The 15,397-nt window shown below is 36.5% G+C and overlaps 1 protein-coding gene across 2 annotated transcripts in view; it reads left to right on the top strand.

The window, feature by feature from the left end:
• PKNOX1 (PBX/knotted 1 homeobox 1) overlaps window positions 1-15,397 on the top strand; it is a 174,778-nt gene that overhangs the window by 92,988 nt on the left and 66,393 nt on the right. Inside the window, exons 1-2 of one of the 2 annotated variants that reach the window (XM_027843660.1) lie at window positions 113-179; window positions 1,920-2,026. Coding sequence is in view for 1 of the 2 variants with exons in the window: in XM_027843659.1 (XP_027699460.1) it covers window positions 129-179 (51 nt within the window). In the remaining variant the exon portion in view is untranslated. Of the gene's footprint in view, window positions 1-69; window positions 180-1,919; window positions 2,027-15,397 lie in introns of those variants that run through there. The other variant, XM_027843659.1, reaches the window with a different exon arrangement.

Genomic DNA, 15,397 nt, shown 5'->3' with positions numbered 1-15,397 from the left:
TGGGGACAAGAAAAGGATTTTTAAAATTAGTATTAACTAATATCTTTGTGCTTCTTTTTTTTTTTCCAGAATACAGTTGCTTTTGATTTAAGATGATTTGATGCCTTATAATAAAAGCTTCATTAACCATGATGGCTACACAGACATTAAATATAGACAGCTATCAAGATGGTCAACAAGTGAGAGCTTTGTAATTTTCCTAAAATGCTTTTATTCGTTTTATTGATTAGAGCCTTTATAGTGTTAATTACTAAATCAGTTTATGTGATTGTTACTTACCTTTTAATTATATACTGTTCTTGACAGGTTAATTCATAAAACTTTTAAGTTCTTAAGTGAATATAAAACATAAAGTAATTTCAAAATTGTTAGCAACTAGATATTAATTATAACTAAGAAATCTGCTTTTTAAGTAAAAATCTAATTGATATCAGTCTGAATAATTCGATTGATTTTTTAAAATTAAGCTGTAAATGTGAGATTTAAAGATTAAGTCTTTGTTATATTGTACATATTGCTCATTGGAGTGTGGGACTTCAATTTTTAAAAAATAGGAAACCTGTTTTTACATAATAAAAAAAGAATTTATGTATAGAAAACATCATTCAACTTGTTCATCTCTATATGTCTTGATCCCTTAAAGGGCAAGAGAGATCTTCTAGTACTATAGAAATTAATTATTGACTGCTGTAATTTGGATTAGGGTAAGATTCACATATTGTCATTCGTGTTGGCATAAATGTTATGGTTCTGACATTGTTATGTTAGGTGCTTGACGTTGTATTTTAAGATCATAGTTATAAAACTATCATTCTGATGAGTAAAACATCATCTAAAGAACTAAATACATATAAAATACATGTACAGAGGAGATGGAAGGTAATCTGAAAATAGAAGGTACTAGGAGCTATCTTTCCTGTAGAAGATAGGACTTGAGCTTTAAGGAAAGAAGTCAGGGATATTTGGATGTGGAGGCAGAGCATTCCAGGCAGGGGGACAGCCCCAGTGCAAAGGCCCAGAGATGGAAGTTGGAGTGCCATGTGAAAGGAGCATTTCATAGTCTAACTAGAATGTAGAGTTCCTGGAGGAGGGAGTAAAGTGAAAGAAGTCTGGAACTGTAAGAAGGGCCAGATGATAAACAACTTTAAACATGAAACAGAGGAGTTTATATTTAATCCTGGAGGTAATAGGCTGCCATTGGAGCTTATTGAGTAGGATGTTACATAGAAAACCATTTTGGTAGCTGGAGGGAGCATGGATTAGAGTGGGAGAGACTTGATAAAGGCAGAGAGACCAACCAGAGGGCTATTGTAATAGTCCAAGGTAAGAAGTAATGAGGGCTTGAACTAGAGCAGTGGTTATTGTGAGTGGAAAGGAGACAGATGCCAGAGATAGGTAGAAATGACAAGATTTGGCAATGGATTGGCTATTTTGGGGGTGAGTAAGAGTGTGAAGTTGAGGGTATCCAAAAGGCAGTTGGTGATGGGGGCCTGTAGCTGAGAAGAGATGGCAGGGATGAATATGTAGATGTGGGAATCATCTCCATGGGTATAATTGGTCCTCCGGAAGTTAATGAGATCACTTAGAGAGACGGGATGGAGCAAAAAGAGAAAGATTGCCCAAAACAAGGCCTTTCTGCACACCCAGGTTTAGTGGACATGATATAGAGGAAGAGCTATCAAAATAGGCAGCTAGGTGGCACCGTGAATAGAGCACTGGCCCTGGATTCAGGAGGACCTGAGTTCAAATCTGGCCCCAGACACGTAACACTTACTAGCTGTGTGACCCTGGGCAAGTCACTTAACCCCATTTCCTAGCCCCCCCCAAAAAAATTAGACTGAGACAGAGCAGATAGGAAAAGAATTGTAAGAGGTCAGTACCATAAAACCTTGAAATGACTTGTCCAATGTCACATGTAGGAAGCAGAGCCCAATTTGAACTGAAGGCTTCTGACTGATAATCCAGTGCCTTTTCCAGTGCCAGTGGCAGTGCACCATAATACCACTGGAATCAGACATGTTTTGAAGTAAGCAGAATCTTTTCATTTTTACATTTATTTTGAACTTATTGGAGCAAATTATTTTTATTCTTCATGTTACTATTAATTTGGTAGTTTCTGGTTAAAAGATGCTTTATATCCATGCTCAGTTGATCCTCACAAAAAGCTATCAGGTGAGTAGTACAATTATTATTTCTCCCATGAATAAACAGTCTTAGAGAAATCAAGTGAGTTTGGATGTACTCTGTGCAACTCTGTCTGAAGTGAAAACCAAACCAAATTCTTGCAAATGTAAATCCGTTTTCTGTTTGCTCGCTAACTTATATTGATAATGTTGTCAGATACACTTGTGGTAAAAGGTTTATTTCTTATAGTAACATAGGGTTTGACAGCAAGCAAACAGCTGACTCAGCTATAAATTGACCTGCTTTCCATGCAAGAATTCTTATGGGGCTTTCAATTTTTCTGTCAAAGTTGACACAACAGGGAGAATTAGAAGATACCATCAGTGTTCTCCTTGCCCATCTTTAGGATACAGCATACAGTTTAGTGCCTCACATGCAATGGGTCTTCAATAAATCTTTGATTAGTTGAGTGAACAACTTTGATTCAGTTTCTTTTATCCTTTAGAATCAAACTGAAAATAATTTGTTGAGCCAAAGTTGCCCTGTAGGCTTAGTTCTTTTCTCATCCCGGAAATAAGTATAGAGAGAGAGAGAAAATATTTATTAGAAGCAGCTATTCTGTGCTGGGTACTTTGATATGAATATAGGCAATCAAGAGAGTTCCTGCCCATTAAGAGCTTACATTCTAGTTAGGGAGGGAGAGTAGAGGTGGTATTGAGATGGCTGGGATTTGGCATGGAGGCCTGGTTCTGGGAAAGATTGGTTGAAAACTCTGCTTTAGAGCAGGGGGTCCCAGGAATAGAGTTCAAGATTATGGTGGTGAAGGGAGATGAGGATGAACTCTTTAGTGCCAGCAGCATGATGAGGAGATGACTTGAAAGTGCCATGAAGACTGTATAGATAATCTTTATAAAAAATAATATATAATAATAATAATTTATAATGCTTTATAAAATAAGCAAACCTTTATTATTAATGTTTCAAAGATACATTACTTTATTCATTTAGGTATGTCCCTTATGTTGCAAGCCAAGCCAAATCCCTCCTTAGTAGAGGGTTTATTGATTGCTGTGGCCAAAAGAATTATGTGGTGTCCAAATATCTGGTCATGAGCCTCTCTTACGTTAAGCTGTTCCTTAGATCTCAGGTACAGTCAGTCAATCACTTGGCTCATAATTGAAATCTTTCCAATTTGGTAGCACTACTAGCCTGAGTTGGTGGTCTGTTGGCCCATAGCCTTTAAGAACTGAGGCTCTGTTCTATGTCAGAGAAAAACAAACCATTCACTTTATATATAATCTTGCTGAAATATCTCAATCCAAGATAGATAATAGTCTGATAAAATTATATGCAAAGTAAATGCATTTAGAATAAATTAAATTGTCCCACTGCTTTGTTTATAAATTTGGAATTGTGTTCATTTAGGGAAATTCTTTCAATAGAAAATTTAATTACTTGTGGTGAGACATGTTAAATTAGTAATATTCATGTAGCATGCTGGACTATAAATAGACAATAATATATGATTTTCCCAGTAGTGGTATGAATCTCTTTTTAATCAACCATCCACAATCTTTCATTCAATTGCTTTTTTTTATGGCATTCCACAAAACTTGACTCGTAAGAATTAGGGGTATAAACGGTGGCCATGGAAAAACATTTAAATAACCTATTTTTAATAATATTTCATTTTTTCCAATTACATGTAAAGACAATTTTTGTATTCATTTTTTATAAAATTTTGAGTTCCAAATTTTCTCCCTCCCTCACTTCACTCCTCCCCTTCCTAAGACAGTAGGTAATTTGATACAGGTTATATATGTGCAATCATGTAAGACCTATTTCCATATTAGTTGTTATGAAAGAAGAAACAGTTTGCAAAAAAAAATTAGTTTACAGAAGGGAAAAAAAACATGAAAAAAATTAAGTGAAAACAGTATACTTCGATCTGCATTCAGACTCCATCAGTTCTTTCTGTGGATGCGAATGGCATTTTCCATCATGAGTCTTTGAATTGTCTTGGATCATTATGTTGCTGAGAAAAACTAAGTCAATTATAGTTGATCATCACACAGTATTGCTGTTACTGTGTACAATGTTCTCCTGGTTCTGCTTTGCATCAGTTCATGTAAGTCTTTTGAGGTTTCTCTGAAATCTGCCTGCTCTTCATTTCTTACAGCACCATAGTATTCCATTATATTCATATGCCACAACTTGTTCAGCCATTCCCCAGTTGATGGGCCTCCCCTCAATTTCCGATTCTTTCCTACCACAAAAAGAGCTGTTACAAATATTTTTGTACATGTAGGTCTTTTTATCTCTTTTATGATCTCTTTGGGATACAGACCTAATAGTGGTATTGCTGGATCAAATATTTAGATTAAAGCTTTTGACCTAGCATGTCATTAGCTGTCTGTTTTAGCTAATTAGACATGAAAGTATACTGAGTGATTTTTTAAAAATTGGGTGTCTTTAGTATAGAAAAATGTTAATGTTTCTTTTGGGGCTGTGAAGGAGTTAAAATAGCAGATTCAGGGAATGGAGATCTTAAATCCCCTTTTTTATAAGTATGTCCACGCTACTGAGGATGGACTCTTTCGTGGATCAGTTATGTAATGAAAAAATACTTGCAAAAAAGAATCTTTGAAGGATATCATCAGTGTGGATCTCAACTCCTTCAGTCCTCATTATTTGCCTTTACATACATACATACATACATACATACATACATGCAAGATTTACCCAAAGCACTGGAGTCTTTCCATTAGATCTTTTATTAGATCCATTATCATGGAGTCTTTCCATTAGATCTTTTAATAGATTACAGTACAACATTCTGGCTGCCCATTTATGTTTTTGTTGTTGTTCCTCTCATTCTTTGTTTCTATTTATATTATACATAATAAATATTTTTGTCATATATATATGTTTGTACATATATAATCTCAAAAATTAACAAATGGAACAGGAGTTCCTGTTGTACAAGCCAAATAGAATCTGGAATGCAGAATAATAAATTTTTATTTTGAAACAAAAGAGAAAATCTCTCAATTCATCTTTCCCTTCAATCTCTGGCAATAGCTGATATTTATAAAGTGCAGTAAGATTTGCAAGGCACTTTACATATATTATCTTACACAGCTTCCAAAGAGAAAATAAATTTTTTCATAGTTTAAAAAATATTTTATCACAGAAAATTAATTGCAGTGGAATTCAGCAAACCTAAATTGCTATCTTGCCTCTTTACTAAAGTTATAGGACTTTGGATAAGTCACTTAACATTTCATGGCCTTCATTTGCATATCTGTGAAGTAACCTCTAAGGTCTCTAATAGCTCTAAAATGTGATGTAAAATACAGCAACATTCCCAGTTTTTTTCTAAAAAGATGATGGCAACTTATTTAATGGTCAAAACTTGTGAGCTTTTCTTTTAAGGGACTGGCTTTCATTTACTTGACATGCATTTATTTAGCACTTCCTATATGCTAGGCACTGTGTTAGATGTTAGAGGAATAGAGAAATTAAAAAACAACCCTTGACCTCATGGAATTTATTGTCTGTTGGTGGGGGATAGATGGACAACATGATACGTTAAACAGATTAAGTAAATTCCTAAGGGCGGTGCTGTATGTATGTATATTTCTTACAGGCTATCCTCACTTTTGAATATAACACATTATTAGAGACATCTTAAAGCAGGTCACCTTAAGGAAAGATCATGATTATGCAAACATTGTATCTTAAGTATAATTTTAGCATTGTCACTTGATATATGTTTGGATATTAGTGGGAACTATTGAAAAAGCAAGTAAAAGCAAAGTAAAAGTATAGGTCTTTATTATGCACCATCAAATAAATGGAATGGGGAAAATTGGAATATTAGAATATAAAACAATGAAAAGCAGAGCTATGTGTTCTGTATTTTTAGTTAGCATTCTTCATCCTTACTGTCTCCAATTGTAATCGTTTTTCTATATGTCTTCGATCTTAATAGTGGACATCGACAGGATGAAGACCCTTCATAAGAGCTTTCTAAATATTTCATCTGGAAGTTCCATTATTATTTAAAATATATCATTTATAGTAATGAAATAGATCTGAACTTGACTTACCATTTACCCTGAATTTTTTTTCTTAAACTAAAAAAATTTCTACCAAGTGAGTAACCTTATATAAAATTTATAAGAACCAAAAAATGGGTTCAAGGGGCAGCTAGGTGGCGCAGTTGATAGAGCTCCAGCCTTGGAGTCAGGAGGACCTGAGTTCAAATGTGGCCTCAGAACACATAACACTAGCTGTGTAACCCTGGGCAAGTCACTTAACCCCATTGCCTCAAAATAAATAAATAAATGCTGTGGAAAATTATTAAAAAAAAACAACAACAACAACAAAAAATGGGTTCAGAATCACTTTTAGTTATAAACTAATGAATGATATCTTAATATTATTATGACTATGGCATAATGGTCATGCCATAGCATCTGCTTTTTATATTTCCTCATTTACTATAAGTACTGTCAGTTTAAATTTTATATTCTGAACTTCACAAACACAACAAAACATTTTATAAACAAATACATATATAAACATATATACAACAAAACATATAAAGTAGAACAGAAAAAAGGAATATATTGAAAGCATGATTATCTTTCTACAGATAATTTGTTTTAAAAATATGTAATAAACATATGTTATTTTCAAAGCTGGCTTACTTTGTTTTCTAATGAAATTCTTTCTGTTCTGTCTAGTACATTTAAAAAAAATGCTTCAGTTGCCCTCTTTTATTTTTTTTTGGCAGTTTTTTCTCTAGCTTTCCTCTTCACCCCCAAGTTTCACCCCCATAAAAAAAAAGAAAAATTCAATACATATAAAAATTAGCATAGTAAAACAAAACTAATCCATATATTTGATGTATCCAAAAATGTATGTCTTAGTGTGCACCTTGAGTTACTCACCTCTCTATCTGGAGGTAAATAGCATGAGTCATTACTGGTACTCTGGAATCATGGTTGGTCATTTCATTGGTCAGAGCTCTTAAATGTTCCAGAGTTGTTTTTCTTTACAATGTTGTTAGTATATTAGTTGTTTTAAATTTCATTTTGCATAAATTCATGTTTTTCCATGTTTTTCTGAAACCATCTTTTTTTAAATGATGTCATGATATTCCATTACATTCATATACTACAAATTTTTCAGCCGTTTCCCAATTGATGAGTATTCCCTTTGTATTCAGTTATTTGCCACAATTAATGTTTTTGTATATATGAGTCCATTTCCTTTTTCTTTGATCTTTCTGAGGCATAGGCCTATCGGTATTGTATAGTAAGCACAATTTAGTGACTTTGGGATTTGTTCCAAATAGCTTTCCAAAAGACCACTTCCTAGCTCCACCAATTGTGTAACAGTGCCTGTCTTCATAGTCCTTCCAAAACTTGTAATTTTCTTCTTTTTTTTCTCTTTTTAGAGTTGTACTTACTTCCACTTTTAAAATGATTAGTGATTTGGAACATTTTTTTATATGGCTATTGAAAGCTTGGATCTCTACTTTAGAAAACTACCTGTTCATGTCCTTTCATTATTTATGTTAGGGAATGGCTATCATTCTTATATATGAATCACTTCCTTATAAATCTTGGATATCAGACCTTTATCAGAGAAACTTGCTGCAAAGGCTTTTCTTCTCAATTAACTGTTTCCCTTCTCGTTTTGACTATATTGATTTGTTTATGCAAATACTTTTCAATTTTAAGCAATTAAAATTACCTATTTTATCTTCTTTATTCCTTTCTCTTCCTTGTTTGGTCATGAACCCTTCCCCATCCATAAAAGCAATGCAAAAGACATTTTCTTTCTTCTCTAATTTGTGTTGGTACTTTTTATATCTGGGTCATATGTCCATTTGGCACTTATTGTAGTATGTGTACCTTGATGTTGGATTAAATCTAATTTTGTGTCCAGCTCCTTTCCAGTTTTCCCAAGAGTTTTTGTAGAATAAGGAGTTATTCTACTCCAGTAGTTAGGGTGTTTTGGTTTACTGAACAATTATACTAATATGTTTATTTGCTTCTGTACCTTTCAACTAATTGATTGAATTTCCTATGAATAATTTCATTGATTACTGCTTTGAAGAATAGCTGGATCAGTGGATAAAATAGTTAGATCAGTGGATAAAAAAAAACATTGGAAAGAAATGCAACATTCTACACCCATTCTATGTTGTTCAGATCCATAAGAACCCGCCCTCTACCCCTCCCTGAACCCACAGTGTAAAGGAGATCCAAATTCCAAATGGCAGAAATTTTCTCAGGCTGCAATAACAATGTGGTGGGTTCTGGACCACTGGGCCAGAGAATTTAGTAACAAATTCCCACCTGGGTAATCTAGGTTTCATAATCTCTAGTAAACAAATAATTTTTCAAGTTGATATCAATTCTGAAACTCACACCTCATCAGCACCCCCTGCCTCTAGGGCTCCTCTCTTCCTTTGATTGAAGATAGAAGAGGTTGAAGAGCTCCTAGATCTTCTGACATTTAAGGAGGGCACCCAGGGAATTTACCTCATCATTTCTGACGCAACTGATCTCCTGGATTTCATGATCTCCAGAAACTCATCATTCTGAAAGATGAATTTAACTCTGTATAACTAACATCTCAGATCATTTCCTACCCTGGCTGCTGGACTTTATCATGCTCCCTGTTGGATACTCACTTCTCAGCTTCTTTTTTATATGTTGTCTTCCGCTATTAGATTGTGAACCCTTGAGGTCAGGGACTATCTTATGCCTATTTTTTTCCCCATTTACCCATAACTTAACAGAGTTCCTGGCACATAATAAGTGCTTAATAAATGTTTATTGACTGAGGGGGCAGGAAGTGTATGTGGGGCTAGATAGCACTCCACTATGCCTGAGGAAAAGAGCCCAGCATCCAGCTGGGGCTAGTTCTCTTTCCCCAGAAGTCATGTGGGGAAGAGACGACTTAGTGAGCTATGAATTGTCCAGTTTGGGAGGAGGCTGAGACATTTTGAAATCCACCCTGTAAGGCAACCATCATCATTGGGGAGAGAATTTAAAAGTGAGAAATAGAGAAAAATAAGGAGAAAAAACTCTGAAATTACCAAAGATCCCAAGAAGAAGAAAACTCAAAGAAGTTGAGCATGAGCAGATAAACCAATAGGGCAGGAAATATGACTTCCAGAACAAGTACAAAAGTTCAGGCATCTGTGAATAAGTATTGAAGGAAAATGAATTAACAGCTGATGGGGCAGAGGTCCCTGTGGATTGCCAAGAGAGCAAGGAACCATAGAAGGTTGTTCCTGAGTTTAAAAGAAAAATAAAAATGGTGAGAACAGAAGTAATTAGCAGAGCAGAAAAACTTAAATCACAGTGGCAAGTCTCACGAAAGAAACAAAAGAGAGAAAAATTGGGAATGCAAATACAGGGCAATGAAAGGACAATCTGGAAGAAGAAAACCAAAAAGCAATAGCATTGAAAGAAAGCATGATCCCTATACAAGCACAACATATTGATCTGAAAGTTAGAATATACAGAGGAAATTTAAGGACTATAGGCTTCTCAGGAGAACATGAGAAAAAACCATAACACCATATATAATACAAGAAATAATAGAAGAAAACTGCCCAGAACTTGGAACATACACAAAAAAGTACTAATCATAAGAATCCAGTCAGTAAACATTATGTTCCTATTATGTGCTAGGCACTGAGCTAAGCACTGCGGATACAAAGAAAGGCAATCAAGGTTCTTGCCCTCAAGGAGCTCGCAGTCTTGTGGAAGACACAGTATGCAAACAACCATGTACAAACCAGCTATATACTAGATAAAGAGCTAATAATCAACTGAGAGAAAGTACTAGAAGTAAGAGGGATTAGAAGAGGTTTCTTGTAGAAGGTAAGATTTTAGCTGAAGAAAGCCTGGAAAGTTGGAGATGAGAAAGGAGAATATTCCCTGCAGTGAAAATGCCCAGAGTTGGGAGATGGAGTGTCTTGCTCAGGGTACAGTAAGAAGGCTGGGGCCACCAGATCAAATAGTACAAAAGATAGGAATGGGATGGGTGTAAAATGTAAGAAGAGTAGAAAAGTGTGGGTTGTGGGGTTGGTCATGAAGGGCTTTGAATATCAAATAGAGGATTTCGTATTTGATCCTGGAAGTTATAAAAAGTCATTGGAGGTTGTTGATTGTGTGTGTGTTGGGGAGGAGAATGACTTGGTTGGACCTATGCTTTAGAAAAATTACTTTCGCAATGAGTGGAGACTAGATTGGAGTAAGGAGAGATGAGGCAAGGACCAGCAGGCTATTTCAGTAGTCCAGTTATGAGGAGTTGAAGGCCTACACCAGTGTGATGATAGTACCAGAGGAGAGAAGAGGATGTATTCAAGAGATGTTACAAGTCAAACTGACAGGCCTTGGCAACAGATTGGATTGGGATTCATAGATTGCTTTCAGAAAGCTTGCATATCCCCAGCCTGGGCTTTCCCTGAGATTCTGGAGTGATATGAAATTTGAATTATGCCCCACTCAAACAGCAGCAGGACCCCCACATGATATAAAACAGGCCTAAGTATGGCCCAGCCATTTCCTTCAGAAGTGAGAAGAATGGAGCCTTACCAAAGTCAGAATATTGGCTGTAATTTTTTTTTTCAGTGTAGGCTAAACAAACAAAAAAAGAATCGCAACAAAAAAACTATTAACATGACGGGGATGGGCAAGACCCAGAAGAATAGAATGGCTCCAAAACATGTATAAGAGAAGTCATAAAGAAAAACAGCTTGGGCACAACTTTAACTAGAAGATGGAGCAAGAGTTTTTGTGTCTGTGTTTTTTGGTGGTTTTTTTTTTAAGTTTTAAAATTATTTTTTAAATCAAATGAACCTTAAGGGGAAAAATGGAAAAAGAAACGAGATCCATAGGAAGAGTTGGAAAGAGAATTCACATCTTGGAACAAAAGGTACAAAACCTTACCCATTTCTGAAAATTAAGAAGGACCAAACTAACGAAAAAAAAAAGAAAATGTTTCTCATACCAAAAAAAAAAAAAAACAAACTTCAAAAAACACCTTGAGCGTTGAAGGAGTTGCAAGTGGAAAAAGTTTAAGAATCCCTGCCAAGGAGAGATAATTTAAGTGTCACCAGACTACCTAAAGTTAAGATAAAAAAAAAAAAAGATCTTAGACATCTTATTTCAGGAAATCATTTTTTAAAATTAATTAATTTTTAGTTTTCAACATTCACTTCCACAAGATTTTTAAAAAAAATTTTTTTAACTAGCTATATTTCCCTTGATCCTATCCTGCCCCCCAATTATCCTATTCTCTCTTTTAACCCTGTCCCTCCTCAGAAATGTTTGCTTCTGATTACCCCCTCCCCTAGTCTGTCCTCCCTTCTATCATTCCCCCCCTTATCCCCTTCCCCCCTATTTCCCTGTAGGACAAGATGGATTTCCATACCCAATTGAGTGTGTATGCTATTCCCCCCTTAAGCCAAATCTGATGAGAATAAAATTCACTCATTCCCTCTCACCTTCCCCCACTTCCCCTCCACTGCAAAAGCTTTTTCTTGTCTGTTTTGTGTGAGATAATTTACCTCATTATACCTCTCCCTTTCTCCTTCCCCCCAGTGTAATCCTCTCTCATCCCTTAATTTTATTTTTTAGATTATCACCCTTTCATCTTCAACTCATCATGTGCCCTCTTACCTATCTATCTATCTATCTATCTATCTATCTATAAATATAATTTTTCCCCTCCAACTACCCTAATACTGACAAAGGTCTCATGAGTTACAGATATCATCTTTCCATCTAGGAATGTAAACAGTTCAACTTTAATAAGTCCCTTATGATTTTTCTTTCCTGTTTACCTTTTCATGCTTCTCTTGAGTCTTGTATTTGAAAAGTCAGATTTTCTATTCAGCTCTGGTCTTTTAATCAAGAATGCCTGAAAGTCCCCTATTTCATTGAATGTCCATTTTTTCACCTGAAGGATTATACTCAGTTTTGCTGGGTAGGTGATTCTTGGCTGTAATCCTATCTCTTTTGACTTCCAGAATATTATATTCCAAGCCTTCCAGTCCCCTAATGTAGAAGCTGCTAAATCTTGTGTTATCCTCAGTGTGGTTTTAATACTTGAATTGTTTCTTTCTGGCTACTTACAATATTTTCTCTTTGATCTAGGAACTCTGGAATTGGCTATAATATTCCTGGAAGTTTTCATTTTTGATCTCTTTCAGGAGGTGATTGGTGGATTCTTTCGATTTCTATTTTACCCTCTGGTTCTAGAATATCAGGGCAATTTTCCTTGATAATTTCTTGAAAGATGATGTCAAGGCTCTTTTTTTTTTTTTATCATGGCTTTAGGGGGTAGTCCAATACTTTTAAAATTATCTCTCCTGGATCTGTTTTCCAAGTCAGTTGTTTTTCCAGTGAGATATTTCACATTGTTTTCTATTTTTTCATTCTTTTGGTTTTGTTTTATAATTTCTTGATGTCTCATAGAGTCATTAGCTTCCATTTGCTCCATTATAATTTTTAAGGAATTATTTTCTTCATTGAGTTTTTGGACTTCCTTTTCCATTTGGCCAATTTTGCTTTTTAAGGCATTCTTCTCCTCATTGGTTTTTTGGATCTCTTTTGCCATTTAGGTTGATCTATTTTTTAAGGTGTTATTTTCTTCAGTATTTTTTTGGGTCTCCCTTAGCAAGCTGTTGACTTGGTTTTTTATGATTTTCTTGCATCACTCTCATTTCTCTTCACAGTTTTTCCTCTACTTCTCTTACTTGCTTCTCTGAATCCTTTTTGAGCTCTTCCATGGCCTGGGACCAATTCATATTTTTCTTGGAGGCTTTGGATGTAGGAGCTTTGGCTTTGTTGTCTTCTTCTGGTTGTATGTTTTGATCTTTTTTGTCGCCAAAGTAAGATTCTATGGTCTGACTTTTTTTTACACTGTTTGCTCATGTTCCCAGACAATTACTTGACTATTAAACTCTTTGTTAAGGTAGGGTTCTGCTCTCAGTGTGGAGAATGTACTGTCCCAAGCTTCAGGGGGTTTTGTGCAGCTGTTTTCAGAGATACTTCTAGGGACCTATAAATTTTCAGTTTTTCCAAGGTGGTATGATCGAGGGCGAGGTGTTTACTCCTTTTCTGGCCTGTACTCTGGTCGGTTATTGACCACAGGCACTCTTTTCTGCCTTGGAACTGTGAGGTTCCGCACAAGCTCCACCATGCCAGCGTTCCTCCTTGCCTCTGGACCGCCACCCAGAACTGTGACCCAGATCCAAGCACAGGTAAAGAGAATTCAGGTAAAGCAAGAGAATCCTGCCTCAGCACCAGCAAAAAGATCCCTGCAGTCCCCCTCTGATCAGCCACTTGATCCCCCCTCCGTCTGTGGGCTGAGAGCTCCAGAAGCAGCCACCACTGCCACTGCCCTGGGGCTGTGCCAGGACTGGGGCCAGACCATGCTCCTCTCTAACCCAACTCCAACAGACCTTTCCTACTGACCTTCTAAGTTGTCTTTGGCATTTGTGTGTGAGAAGTCTGGAAACTGCCACAGCTGCCCGAAATTCAGTCCTCTGAGGCCTGCTCCAGGTTTACTGAGTACTGGTCTTTTACTGTGTGCCCACGCTGAACTGCATTCCTTTCCCAGCCCTGCGCAATAGACTTTCCCATCAACGATCCAAGTTGTCTTAGGCTGGAAATTTGTTTCATTCTGTCTTTTTGTGGGTTCTGCTGCTCTAGAATTTGTTTAGAGCCTTTTTACAGGTATTTGGAGGAGTTTGGGGGAGAGCTCAAGCAAGTCACTGCCTTTCCAGGAAATCTTTTTTTTTTTTTTGTTTAAATCCTGATCTCTTAGAACAAGAGGATAAAGTGAAAATAGAGAGAATCAACTGGCCACCTCCTGAAAGAAACACAAAAATAAAAAACTTCCTGGAATAGAGAGCTTGAAATACAAAAGGCAAAAGATACAGTTGAACAGCCAAGAATAATCTGCACAGAAAAACTAAATATAATCCTAGAAGGGAAAAGAGAACCTTTGATTAGAGGATTTCTAAGCATTTCTGATGAAAGGACTACAACTTTATAGAAACTTTGAAATCCAAACACCTGAGTTAAGAGAAACATAAGAAGATAAACATGAGCAAACAACCATAAGGCACTGTTTATGTTGTATTATGGGGAGATAATATATGTGTCCCCTCACACTCTCTTATCAGAGCCCTTGGAGGGAATTTAATAATACAGAGGTCTTGGAATTTGTTATGTTTTGATGATCTTAAAAAAAATTGAAAAGTGAGGGGGATAAATACACTGGGGAGGGGGAAGGAGAGGAAGAATGGAGAAAATTATCTCATAATTCAGGTGCAGAAGTAGAAATCTATTCAACAGAAGTGGCAGGAGGAGCAGGCAACACTTGAACCTCACTTACATTTGGACTGGTTAGAGGAGGGAAGAATACATACAGACACATGGGTACAGAACTAAAACAGGAAAACAGGCAGAAAAGGGAGAAGCAGGAATAAGAGGGAGGGATTAGTTCTAAGCAGAACAAACTCAGAGTAGGGTAGATCTTGAAGAAAGATTTAAAATTATTAAAAGGATAATTTAACTGAGTGTAGGCTGTGGGGAGGGAGAGGGAGGAAGAGGGGAAGAAGAGAGGCCCAGGAACAGAAATAAATTGCACCAGACATAGAGCCCTGGAGATGAGCACATTCTTCCTTTCCACAAATTCCTTGAAACATCTAGAAAATGTACCAAATCCTGATGGGGGAAGAATCCAGAAAAAAAAGTTATAGTCAGTTCTTTCGCTCAGTGTGGCATAGAGAGGCAGACAAGAGAGATCTGAGGACATCGAGAATGGGATCTGGCTGGGAGCATGACTTGCTCAGAGCCCTACAGTACCCAGGGTAAGAGGATGTGATTTTCACCATGGCAGGAGGAGGTCGCAGACCCATGCTGAAGTACTGAAAAGAGAACAGGTGCATTACTGGTAGCTTTGCTGCCAGTTGTTCAGTTCCATGTCACAAATCCTTGTTGAATAGAGAAGGGGACCTGCTCAGGGGAATGGCATTCCTTGGTAGGAAGACCCTGGACTATTTATGGAGAAAGGAAGAGGTTCAGAATCTAGCAACAGCAGTGATATTGCTCAGATACCAGGTGCAGAGTAGGGTCTCACTTTCCAGCTAGAATCTAGCCCAGCCTGCAGAAAAATTAGCCAGACAGGAATCTCAGACCAAAGGGATCCTAAATTCTGCTACTCC

Source organism: Vombatus ursinus, unplaced genomic scaffold (genome assembly GCF_900497805.2).
Source record: "Vombatus ursinus unplaced genomic scaffold, bare-nosed wombat genome assembly UNPS02014924.1, whole genome shotgun sequence".
Lineage (NCBI taxonomy): Eukaryota > Metazoa > Chordata > Mammalia > Diprotodontia > Vombatidae > Vombatus > Vombatus ursinus.
This window is presented reverse-complemented; position numbering and strand designations above follow the sequence as displayed.